The sequence below is a fragment of the Mchenga conophoros genome, linkage group LG22 (assembly GCF_057382185.1).
Source record: "Mchenga conophoros isolate Kocher_MC1m ecotype Shallow Benthic linkage group LG22, M_conophoros_male_GT1.1, whole genome shotgun sequence".
NCBI classification, from domain to species: Eukaryota; Metazoa; Chordata; class Actinopteri; order Cichliformes; family Cichlidae; genus Mchenga; species Mchenga conophoros.
Genome location: NC_140546.1, coordinates 3,137,815 through 3,151,493, shown reverse-complemented (window position 1 = coordinate 3,151,493; position 13,679 = coordinate 3,137,815). Strand labels below are relative to the sequence as shown.

General features: G+C 42.4%; 1 protein-coding gene across 5 annotated transcripts in view; it reads right to left on the bottom strand.

Moving 5' to 3' along the window:
* LOC146548534 (protein MTSS 1-like) overlaps nt 1–13,679 on the bottom strand; it is a 68,684-nt gene that overhangs the window by 45,864 nt on the left and 9,141 nt on the right. For all 5 annotated transcript variants that reach the window (XM_085262699.1, XM_085262696.1, XM_085262694.1 and 2 more), the window contains exons 2-3: nt 10,161–10,222; nt 8,502–8,575 (exon numbers count right to left, since the gene is read on the bottom strand). In XM_085262699.1, the coding sequence (XP_085118825.1) occupies nt 8,502–8,575; nt 10,161–10,222 (136 nt within the window). The remainder of the gene's footprint in view (nt 1–8,501; nt 8,576–10,160; nt 10,223–13,679) is intronic.

Below are 13,679 nucleotides of genomic sequence, written 5' to 3'. Positions count from 1 at the left end.
GGACCTCTATGTGACCTTGAAGAAAACCCTAAAAATGCTGGCATGTGGACACTGCAGATATGACATCATTCACCTGCGCCTCAGATGATATCATTAAACAACGAGCTGCCAAAGAAGGCCATCTGCTGAGGACTCAACCCCACCAACACACACACACACACACACACACTGCAGATACTGACTGCAGCGACCACAGGGATTCACTTCATTACGTTCTCTCTAGAGCACGACGTTTTCAACTTGCACAGACAAGTGCTGAACAATTACACAAGCAGCCCAACAGGTAAGATCATTTTCCTTTTATCTGGTCAAATCTACGACAGAAATCATGTTTGTACAATAAAACAGACTAAAAACAAGAAGAATCACGAGACTACAGGCCAGCAGTTCACCGTTTTTCAAGCATACCATCACCAACACAACGGGATCACGTTCAGATTCAGCTCCGTATGTGACAGTTTCTCTAAAGCATCCTTTGGCAGCAGCAGCTGAAGCTCGTGGTTATGCTGGTGACATTCAAGGAAACTAATTTATGGAAATAATGTGATTTGTGAAGAACAAAAGGTCAAACCCTGAACCTGCAGAATAATGTCATTATGCAGGTGCCTCCGGTGCTGCTGGAACATGTTACATTACTATGGTTGCCCAATAATATTGCTCAGTTTTTTAAATGACTTATAATAATAGCTCACTGAATAGTTCCCAGCAGCAGCACTTGATAGACGTTTAGTTGGGCACTTCCTACCATCATAAACATCATGTGACTTCTTATGTTTTGCTTTTATAAACATGTTTGTTTGATTTGGTAAAACTGCCAGAACTTCACTGAAAAAAAAATATGGTGACAATTTGAACCCAGTCAGTAAAAAATGACAATAATTCACTTTAAAAATAGCAAAACGAGCACCTACACTATAAACCTGTCTACAGTAAACAACGTTAAAACAAAAATACAGACATTACAGTCCTGCTTAGTGAAAACAAATACAACTATACAATATATTACAGCATATTCATGCAAAATTAAACTTTATGGTAAAATTATCTGTAAAAAATTTTGATAGTCGACTAATCAGATCATGCATCCATTGGATGTAAAACGTACAGCTGCTCGTATATAACTATCATTAGCTTACAGCTTGAAGTGTTTAAGCTATGTGCTAACTAAAAATAAAGACAAGATGATAGTTTATTAAATTTTAATGAAATCTGCAGATTGTTTCGGTGAAGTTTAATAAACTCCTTGCTATCTAAAATATAACAGGACACCGGAGTAAATTCTTGAGCATCTCACACTTCTGATAATCAGTTGTCTGCTTGATGTTTATTCAGCTGTGTAAAAACTATAACTTTAATCTCAGACAAACTGATTTACTCAGGAACAAATAAAACAGTGAAAAAAGCCAAACAACAATATTTTTAAGTTATCTAAATGACTTATATTACATGTTTAACCTGAGTAGTGAAAGACGGCGGTGGGTTTGAAAACGATTTGCCGGGAGTCCGGTGTTCTCACGGCTCTAATGAGCCTCGCCCCGGGCTCGCTATCGACCTGGTGGGTAACAGACGTCTCGGAGCGCTTTTGAAAATATGTGGTGTCCTGATAAACTGAGCAGATATTTGAGGTTTACACAGCTGAAAATATGTTAAACGTTTATTTTGTGACCCAGAAAGAATAATAAGAGTAATATTAAAACTAACTAGCTGCCGCCATTGTTGACTACTGCGCTGGGCTGCGCTATGAATTCTGGGACAAAGCTTCTTCTTCTTCAGGGTTTAACGGCAGCTGGCATCCTTGTACATGCAGTGCTGCCATCTTCTGTTTCAGTCCGTTATTACACTCTTAAATCCTGCTACTAATTCCTGCGTCTTTTGTGATCTTACAAAGCTTCAAACGACGCGTCGACTATTAAATCAGCCGTCGACGATTTAAATAGTCGACGTAACTGTGACTAGTCGACTAATCGTGGCAGCCCTAGTTAGAACTGTCCAAATACTTCTGCAACCTTAGAACTGAGACTGTTCTTCAAAGGGAACTCCAACATCTCGAGGCTGTTTGGTTAAAAAAAAAAAAAAAAAGTCTTCTGCTGCACCTAGTTAGTAAATGCTGAACTAAATTTTACTTTAGTAACAGTACAGTTACGATCTAAACCTGCATTTTTCTGGAGTACCCTGGGTCTTTACACCCACACAAGCAAAAAGCAAAGCTACAGTTAACACACTAAACAGAGATCTATGCATTTTCTGACGTATATGTTTGAGTAACTGAAAGCCTGCTTGGAAAATAATCAAATACATTTCGTTTCATTACAATCCTGGAGACTTTCCTCTGAGGGAAGGCCAAAACCTCTTTTTTTTTTTTTTTTTAAAATATGGGGGAAACGCTGTAATCAAATGTTTCAGACAATATTCAGGCTAAGGCCCTTCATTATTTAACATGACAAACATATTAAAGTCAAAGAAATGCTCTTACCAGTTTCTGCAGGAGTGTTTTTATTTCACCCAGAAAGTGAAACACTTGAAACTACAAATCTCGTCTTTGAGGGTTTCTGGCATGTTTTTGCAGAGCTCCCTGTTTGAACCCTGAGGTACCACGGCACTGATAACCACGAGCCGCTGTGCTGCCCTTCAGTTGTTTACCCAGTCTGAACTGCAACCACATCTAACGCCAGCGGGATGACCCGAAAACACTTGGTGAGCTAGACCTCATCACCGAGCATCAATTCAGGACCTCACCGATGCTCCTGCGGCTGCACGTCTCCAGGTACAACATCTGGAGGAGTGACAGCTGTTGCAACAGCTGATCTGGAGTGAGATCAGAGGTGGTTCAAAGAAGCTGCGGTTGACTGATTTGTTCTCATGTTGTTGTAATTGTAAAGCCAGACGATGCTGGGATTTGTGTCCTTTGGAAACTCAACATTGGGAATTTTTACCCTTCGGCTTAACCAAAACCAGCCAAACACACTGGGAATGTTCTAACCCAAACAACATCTGGCCTTTACTGCCTTTGGTGGCTCATAAGCTCCTGTAGTTTTTATAGCTGACAATTAGGTTGCCGACTGGATACGGATGCTCTGACAGCGTGTCAGCAACGGATTTAATGCAGTCAGCAGACAATCGGTCTGTGAGCAGACTTCAATCTGGAAGTAGTCCCGAGCTTTGCTGATATCGTTTTTCACATAACCAAGTAACCTTTCTAAGCAGGGAGCATTTCCATAGGCTACATGTTCCTATGTTAAACCTGAAGTCTTTTTAACATCTTTCCATTTCTCCTCATTTTCCTTCAATTCGTTGTCTATTTTGTCTCAAATTTCATCTCCTCTCCTTTCTTCTCCCTCTCATCACAGTCCTTCCTGCCCTCTTCTCCTGCTCTGTCCGATCCAGTTACCAGGTGTTTACATACTGACACGGCCCTGGAAAAAAGAAAAAGCGACACAGCTAACCGAACCTTTAAGGACATCATTGTCCCTGGCAGCAGGTTGTTATGGCAACCACACCAACACACTATGAAGTAGGGAGATGGAGGTCGACACCAGCTGCACCTCATCTCCACGGCGATGTTAGTGTTAGAAACAATAAAGGAAACTGTTCAAATAAAGTATTATTAGTAAAGCGCTATACAAATACAGGCCATTTATTATTATCACAAAAAAAGTTCTGTTTTTACTGTAACAGCTTTTATCTTAACGTCCCTCATGTCACAAAAAGAAGTAACTCCTTATTTTCACATATGTGGTATACTGTACATGGTACAGGCTGAAGCTCATTGTGTACCTGCTTTTTAGAAATGAATAAATTCATAACAATAATAATTAAAAAACGATAATAACTCAATTTTGCTTTAGTGAGTGACTGATCTGTTGGCAAATCCAGTAACCTGAGGATATCACCCTCAATATTACCACCAGAATGCAACAACACCATCAAAGCACATAAAGGGAACAAAACAAAAGGTCACACTTCATTATGGTTTTTTAATAATGGAAACATTAAAGAATATAATGACTCAGCTTAAACAGCACAAATGTTGCCTACACATGTGATACTATAGGACAAAACAACCAACCTGCAGGGACAGTTTGGTTGTGTCCCCACAGACTGCAGAAACACCTGTGGATCAATTCACAGGTGTACATAAAAGATGGACAAAGCTTCTGGACAGAGCATTAAACCTGCAGTCTTTTTAATGGCCAGCAGGGGGCGATTAATGCCGTTTTAATCAGAAGTCCGACTGTGGCCCATAGCTATCTATGAGAAAATGACACTTTAGTTCACTGATTTACGAGTAAAGCAAATGTTTTCCTGGTGAGATTATGGTCTCAATCACTCGTGTCGAGTCTTCATTAACGCAGCACAAAGCTCATTTTGTACAATACAATCCCATTTTGCCATCAGTACAAGAAGCAAAGCTTCAGGGCGAGAATTTGACTTCTGATTAAAACAAAAATTAGACAGCAACAGACAAAAACTGAGCCCAGGTCTTTGAACCTGTGTGTACACAGCCTCTGCACACTCTGTCATTTCCATGATTCCCAGTCAGTCTGTGCAACGAGCCGTGCAATGATTACAGATAGCAGAGAACCTGTCTAGATTTCCCTCCAGGGTGTAAAAAGGATGAAGGAAAACCTTCATGCCCACTGTGGGCTCACTAAGAGGAAACAGTGGAGCAGTTCCATTTCTCCTGAGGGACTAATCAACTGATCTACAACAGCACATCCAAATAAATGTAAATACATGGGAATACATGAAAATCCAAATGATAGCGGAGACGACTTCTGATAAGACGACTGAAGGACGGATAAGATAAGAAGAGATAAGCAGAGACAGACGGGGGCAGTTAGAGATGCTGCATCTGCTGCTCAGCCTGAATTCTGCAGTGATTTCCATCTTGTTGCCATGAGCAATAGCAGCAGCAGCCGGCTGGACACGACAGCCAACGGCCTCCCGCTCCTCTCCACCCCTCCACCTTTCTCCCAATCACCATCTGCCCTCTACCTCCTTCTCTCCGATTTTCCTCTACTCCCCATCATCAGAGTATTTGAACTTGCTGTAATTTTCCCCAAATTACAATCCGTACTCGCCTTGGTTGAACACAGCTTCCATCTATTCCTCTAATTTCACCCCTCTTCTATCCATGTGTCTCCATTAATCTAGAAATGCAGGGGATAAGGGTGAAGCTGGGAATATCGATAGGACCAAGAGTTCATTTCAATAAATCACAGCTATCAGAGCAGGATCACTGCAGCTTCCATTAAAGATTAAAACCAACATGAAAGCTGTTCTTCCTGATTCTTTATAATGCTCCTCATCACACATCATTTCATTTAGTAAGATTTACAATGATAACAATAAAATAACGCATTAACACACTAGGCCCTAATGACTATTAGGCTTATACGTTTGGCATTAGTTCAACCACAAAACAATTTCCTTTTTTCCATGCTCGTTCTATTTTTGGACATGTTACAGAGGTTTGGAGAAAACCTGTATATCCCATGTTAAATGCATTTGTCTTTATCAGTGAGTCACATGACGCACAGAAACATGACCTCAACAATAAAAACGAGTCTTAAACCTCAAACAGAGCCATTGTGTGGGTGTGGGGAAAAAATAGAACAACCCGAAGATGTGCTAAGCTAGTTCTACCAACAAATGCTTTTATTTCATTCAATTTAAGTTTAGAGATATATTTCAAAAACAAAAATAACTTAATGTGATGTATTTGATGCTACAGCCACATTGGGGAAAGCAGCGGCTGCAGACCAGGCGCTGCCTGACGGGGCCACAGAGCCTAGCTGTGATAATTATCATCACCTGTCAGAAAGACACCGTGTTAATATATGTTCAGTATAAAATATATGAAACCAGCTGTGGATGCTGAAGTCTGAGGTTGCGAGGCGGGGCTCTACAAACCTAACTGCCCCAACAGTTACCAATAATTCAACATGTAGCTCCAGGTGTGCACACACACACACACACACACACACACACACACACACACACACACACACACACACACACACACACACACACACACAGGTACAGAGTGCCTGAATCATCAAGACAGTGACTGATCGTTTCCTCTGCTACTGTTGTCATTATGACAGCGAGTCGCCTCAACAGGAAGCTGGCCGGCATCCAGCCCTAAGGATGCATAAATACACACAGACACACACAGAACTGTGCAAAAGTCTTGAACCAACTTTCAAATGGGAAGTGGATTATTAAGTGCAAACATGAAGGCAAGAACCGAGTTTGTAGAATTCTAACAACCTTACGTGCGGTACTTTAGCATTCATAATTTCATCCCGTTTTGAAAATCTCCAACACCACTAGATTAAACGCAGCCCCATCATGACACAGCCTCCACCGCATTTTACACACGCTGTAGACCATCATGGCCACGCCTCTCTCCTGACCTAAAGTAGTCTGGCTCACTGGAAGCAAAATATAAATAAATCGCTGGACTCGAGACTTTTGAACAGAGATGGATCTCCTCAGAACGACAACAATAAAGAGTCGTGCTGAACAAGAAAACTAGAAAGCATGGTATACACACACAATCTCACAAACATGCCCATAAAGGCCGCCTCCTTCACTTAATCAATCCAGGAAGCAACCACCATTGATGTTACAGTCCAGTGATCATGAAGACAGCAGCCTCTGATCATTTGTCAATAGCAGAAAAGTAAAAATCAATAGAAAGCGTGCAGCCAGCTTCAAAAACAGCAGCACAGAATACTGGGACCTCCTGCAGTTTGTTGACTGAGGAAGAATAAATCTGAAGCTTCAGGATGCTTTTATTTCTCCGGCTCTTTTCCTAAGTTTGCAGTCAGACTTGTTGCTGTTTAAGCTGCTGAGGACTTTACATTCTGCTGACACTTCAGAGATACTTCAGTGGTTGATGAGTAAAACAAGAACAACCAAAGTGTTGACGAACTTAATCACCAATCAGACTTTAACAAACATCTCTAGGAGTTCTCACACAGACACCTTGATGGTCGCCCTCTGGAGCAGCTGTGTGTCAGCTGAATGCTTCCTGAGAGCAGTAATGAAGGCTGTGTGCGTGGGAGTGTTTCCACTTTCAGCTCAGCTCTTTCTGTGATTCCTCTCCATCTTCTCTCCCTTTTTTCCTCTCATCTCTGTGCAAGCATAAGCAGATTCATAAAGCCCCGGGAAATGTTTCGCTTCCTCTCTTTCGCTCTTCTTTAAAGCACTTTAGTGGTCTCGCAGCGGCCCACTCGTCTGCTGTGAACCTGGACTCTCGCTCTCGGCTCCTCTTTTAGTTGTTGCTGGACAAAAACTTTTGGCTAAGCAGTTTTTAGCTTTCATGCTCCGAGCTGCTGAGAAAGTGTGAGTCTTTAACTATGTTTAAAGAAAACCTACGACCTCTCAGGGCCCTGTCCTGGTCCCAGCTCCCCGCCTTTCATCCATTTTTATTTGATTTATTTAAAAACAATGCAGCTCTTCTTTATATTCCAAGTGTTGCTGCGGCTTTTACATCACTAGCCTTTTGCTCTTCTCTGTGGACTCTGTGCCGGACACCTCTGCGTCTAAAATAATAACCCACTAAGCACGGATGCATTTCATATATAACAACAACATTTTGACTGAAAAACCAGGCTTCTCCTGTTTGATTCCTATTGGCTGACAAACAGCCAATAAATAAAGTAAGATTTTATTGTCCTCTTGGAAATTTCATTTGTGTTCTTGTGGTAACTGTCAGGTAAACGCAACCGAGAAGGCATCACAACACACTAACAACAGAATGCTCCATAACAACAGCAGCAACAACAATAAGAATCAAAGCTCATGCAGCATTACAAGCAACACACACACACACACACACACACGTCATATCGCCTGGATTTCTTGGACCAACATATGCTCGAAGGTGAAAGATCTCCAGGTAGGAAAGTTCACAAAGGCGGCTTTAAACCTTCGTCCTGATGAGAGAAACTCGTGTCACCATGAAAAGGTTGCAATACGTCACTCTCCACTCCATAAATAAAGCTGAGGATACAACACGCCACTGTGGGGCCTCAGTAATAATGAAAGTAGATGAGAACACGGCGTTTAATCCAACCCAAAGGATTCATCTGATGCTCATGCTGTGCACCTTCAGCTGTATAACCACTGCATAAGGATGCGTCTTCTTGTAGCTAAATGCAAATGAAAAGTCCGGAAACAGCACGTGCACATTTAAGATTGAAATCTCTTTTTCAGGACAGACCTGACCAAGAGGCACAGCAGAAATTACAAACACAACACATAATATGATAGTAAGCATCACTTGGTCCAGATGACCGTACATATAAAACAGCATCCACTGCACTCGTCTCTCTTTTATATGCAACAAGCCAAAGCTGCTGCTGTCAGTCCTTCTACAAGCACCTGACTCTGTTCACTCGATTCTTTAAGTACTATCCTCCTGACAGTGTGCCTGCTACCAGGACCAGGACTTTGGTCCCCATAAGGGCTGCACCTCGTCCCCATCTTACCTCGGCTGTTAGTTGCCAGGTCGGCCACCTTCTGAAAGGCATCCAGGAAGGCTGCTACAGCGACAACCGTCGTCCTGGAAGACAAAACAGGAAGTAGAAACACAGAAAAAGACGTTTCTATTCATTAATTCTTTCTTGCTGGCTTTTTAATTTTTTATTGGAAAAAAATTATGTTAAACTCATTTGATTTGTTCTTTGTGTTTTTAATATCATGTCATCACTCAGCTGATCTGTAGCAACAAAGCTCCCCGTCTTTCTAAATTCAGATCAGGCGCAGCACTTTGAACTCAAGTAATCAGTCTTAAAATGCGACATATGCTCTGACTCATCATCAGGGAGAGAAACTATTTCAAATGTGCAAATTCATAATTCTGCACCTTTGAAACACTGAGACAATCCCCCCACAGAATAGATGCAGGGTGAGGAAGAGGACGAAGGATCGAGTCATTAGCAATCAGCTTTGACCTCTGATGACCTCTGTCCCAGGACAGAATCTCTGGAGGCTCAGTGCTGATCCATCTCGCTGATAATGACTTTATGGTGGCATCATTAATCTCTGTCAGCCACAGAAGGTTAATTGAGTTGTTTGTGTGTGTGTGTGTGTGTGTGTGTGTGTGTGTGTGTGTGTGTGTGTGTGTGTGTGTACACACAGTGTATGTGAAGGCAGTCATTGCTGGTTGGTTAATGGCTGAAAAGTGTAAGTGAGTAAACATGTACGTGTGGAGACTTTGTCAAGGCTCAAGTGTGTGGTTTTTGTGGTCTGTGTGTGTACATGTTTCTATTGATGGTGGCAACCTTCAGCCGTGCGTGCGTGTCAGGACGTCAGGGATGAGGTGACAGGAGAGGTGAGCCTGACATTTAGACACCTAATGAAGCAGACTGATTGGATGTTCAGGAGCTCAGGTTATGCACACTCTCAGGATGTGGGTACGCTTCCTTTTATCTTAAGGTTAAAACAGCAATGAATATGATTCTCTATGTATAAATAATCAATATAAAACAGCTCAATGAGGATACAGAGACCCAAAAGTTTTGCATTTCTGAAACTAAATAACCTTCTTCATAAACCAATGAGAAGCCACAGTTTGGTGCTACTGGACCGATTCTGAGAAAGTTCGTGTAAATGCTCTCAGAGCAACACAACAAGAGCAACTTCTGCACTGAACACAATCGCTGTTTTCAGGAAGCTGATCAAACACGTTGAACAGATAAGATAGTGACACATTCATCAGTACTCTGCACTTTATTGCATGATTGCATGAATTGAGACTTGCATGTTTTGCAGGATTTCCTGCTTTATTTTTTACTTTTTGTCTCTGGTGCGTTTTTTGTATATTTGTGTTTTCTTCACTTGTTCGCTTGCGTGTTATTTTCAGTTCTTTGATGCTGTCGTTACAGGAGCCAGGCTGGAGAAAACCCTTCAATCTCCTGCTGTGTGTCACCCCGTCTCCTGTCATTGCTCGGCTCCTGTGTGATCTGCGTCTCTGAGTTCTAGGTGCCGTCTCTGATGACAGACTCGGGGCGTCTGAAGATGTGGGCCGGGCCTATGCCAGTGGCTCAACCTCTCGCTCTTCTTTTCCCCTCAAGTAAGTCATTTTTAAACCCTTTATTTGGTCTTTTGTAAATAAACATGTTACGACATGTAATAAGCATTTTTACCTTAGCTGTGACTGTAGTTTGCTGGCCTTGCTGATGAAGTCATCCCAGACGGGGTAACTGCCCTGAAGGAAAAAGAAAGAAAATTATGAGGAAAATATCAAATAATCCACAGTTTTATATCAGTGAAAGCAAAAAATGTGGGGAAGATTTTTTGTCTTACATTTTGCAGCTTTAATTTAAAAAAAATGAAGCTTTGACAAAAGAAACGCATTCAATTAAGACCAATCAGCACTTAAAGCCAGAGACAGCAGTGCTATAAACCCAACGTATCAGGTCAGTGTGTCAATAGAAATGATGGGGATGAGATTAATGAGATCTCTATTGCAGACATACTCATTATCATACAGTTGTTCTTCACCCAAAGGTCCCACAGTCTGGGTTATCTGTTAAATATAAATATACAGATAACTCAACCAAACTCAAAACCCACGCACGCCTCTTCAGGCTCCAAACACATAAATCCTGAGAATCAGACACAGCAGTTAACAAACAGACAACAAGGAGACAGATCAATACGACCGATCCATATCTCCCTCCAACCACCCACCCATCTAGGAGGAGGCCAAACAAGCGCCCCCAGGCATGCAAATACAGTAGGTCTGCTGCCTGGGTGTAGCAGGACTGAGCAGCCAGTCGCTGCGACGGATGCGTGTTCAGAAAGTAGGCCGCATGGAGGGAAACACCGAGCCACTGCAGCCAACCACAGCGAGACAAACCAGGCTACGCTTCTAATGTCAGGAGGAGTCTCCTGATGCCTTCAGGACGGGTGGAGCTTCTTTCTTTTTAAACTGCAGCGACAGATCTGAGCCGTCTTCCCTCACAGGGTTTGGTTGTCTAGACAGAATACTGTCACCAAATTTCAAAATCCTACTGATATATTATGTTGTGATGCTTTATCATTGCATAGTGCATTATTAGTATCACAATGTAGTAAAATATACAAGAAAGGTATGCACACACCTTCAGCCACTAAGCTTTTATCCCAGACTTCATTAAAGTGTCGGGCGACCTGAACCCATACAAAACGTATTTGGTTCTTTCACTATTTTTGATTGCACTAACCCGAAGGATCTCCACAGGGGAACACTGCAGTCCAAAATACAGCAAAACTACCAACAATGTAAACTCTATTCTCATTTTTTGAATTTCATTTTATAGATTTGGTACATTTGACTCAATGGTTCATGTGTCTTGTGTTTTTACAGACTGCTTCTATCTGACCTCCATCATTAGGAAGGCAACACAAGGCTTTAAGACGGTGTCGCTTACTTCTGCACAGGAAGTGGTCCGAATGAGCCAGAACATCCAATAACTCACTAAACGAATGCACGGCACAGGAGCCGTACATAAAGACCGTGAACGTTTCCACCCTGTGATCCTGTGGAGAGCCGGCACGCCTCCACCTCTCGGCTGCACTTTGTGGGTGCTGCCCCCCCCCTCCTTTTTTTGCTCCCACTGCTCTTCTCACGGTGCAGCTGAGCTGGGTGTGTTCAGCCTTCCTCTGATTGTGAGAGAGATGCCGAGCGTCATTGCCTGGATTACATTACCATGGCAACCCTGCTGCCGGAGCACCGGTGGCTGCAGAGGGGCTTCACACAGAGAAGGATGTGTGTGAGGAGGGGAGGATCACATGTGCGTGCATCCTCACCCAATCTCACACACAGTTTCTGTGTCACATGTTTGTTTTCTTTGTTTCCTTTCATCCATATTCAACACCTGCATATTTCCTCCCTTTCTCCCCCTCTTCCTCACCCCCCCCCCTCCTCACACACACATTTATCATATGCACTGTCATGTCCTCTTCCAGCTCTTTCCTACTCATTCATCCTTTCCTCTCTCTAACGCTGTGCACGCACACACGCCCACACCTCATTGCATTCTCTCCATCTCCTCTTGGACACACAGGCGAGGCCAGGGTCGCTGCATCCATCAGTCACTGACGACATAAATTGTCACCGTGGCAACAACCAAAGGTGGCAGCAGCATGCTGGTCCTTCAGGAATCCATCCCTCTGTTTTTTGTATGGCTCTGTGAACACCTGCAAGAGCTTCAAACCATACAATCCTTGCTTGAGTCTTTCTGCTTCTTTAATGTTTCTGTGTAAGGACTGCTACCTCGTCCACAGAGATCACTCACAATTTAAACTGGGGACATCATACAGGCGAAATATCAGGCAGGTAGATGACAGAAAACACAAGGTTGCTTCACCTAATAGATATTTCTTTATGCTGAAAGCTAGATAAACATAGATCCGCCCAACAGACCTATCAAACTGTGAACCTGAGGGACGTTGCGCGCTTATTGGCTAAAGACTTAAATTTCAAGCTATTAGCTACTGAGAATAAGCTGGTTTTTCCCCAGTTCTGAATCTATGTTTCTTCAAAAACAGGTGGAATTAATGCTCATCAGCCTGATTGCTGAGGTCATAAATCAAGTGAGAGCTCAGTTAATTTATCCATAGATGTCTACACAACAACTCCCAGATATCTTTCTGTATCTGGGAGTTGTCCTAAACCGGCTATTACAAAAAATAAATAAATAAAAAAAATGTAAAAAATAAATAAAAAAATAAAAAAATGGAGGTTTAAGGTGTTTATGTCAAATTGGAAGTTATGCCCATCCTTCACATACAGACTGCACAAAATGTTAATCGCAACTTTAATTCAGTCTCTGCAACACACGCTGCAGGTGACTGAGTTCTTTCTGATGACACTACTGCAAAATTACCTCAGACATGTTTCTCTGCATTTATATCATTTTATACAGGCACAAACTGGACAACCAACCAATCTTCCACAACATGTCTTTGGCTGCATCCCAACTCAGGGTCTGCAGCCTTAAAGGCCGCATTTCAAGGCCGATTACGTCACAGCGGCGCGACGAAGGCTGTCCCAATTCAAAGGCTGCTCGAAATGCGGCCCTCAAATGCGTCCTTCATTTCCCTGAATTTTAAGGCTGTGGCAGTGTAGACTTCGTTGCCCAACATATCCCAGAATGCATAGCGCGGCGGTGGGTGTGGATAATTTTGCCTGAAAAAAAAAAAAAAAAAAAAAAAAACGGCGGATGAGGGGCAGCCGAAGAGTAAACTTTAAGTAAGTACTGAATATTATGTCACTTATTTATGTGCAAATGTTTAATAACGAAGAACATTAAAACATTACTGTTGGCCACATGTCAGCAAAGTCATGTGACATTAGTGACGTTTGTACTAACTTGGTTTTAAAGCCTTTACTTTAAAATATACGCCGTTCAATAGCTGAGCTTCATCTCACAGAGAATGATCAAAGCTCATGTAGAAACAAACAAATGAACAAAAGATTTTCTCCTTCATTTCTGTCAAACACAGCTGTATGACACGTTTCCAGCTGTTAGTATCATGGTTGCTAGGCAACCTGGGCAGCGCAACAGAGGCTAGACTGTCCCATTTCACAAGCCTCGCACTTCCGGCCTTAGCGGTCTTTGAGTACGCGGCCCTGGTGGACCATTAAGGCTGCGTACTTTAAGGCTGCAGACCCTGAA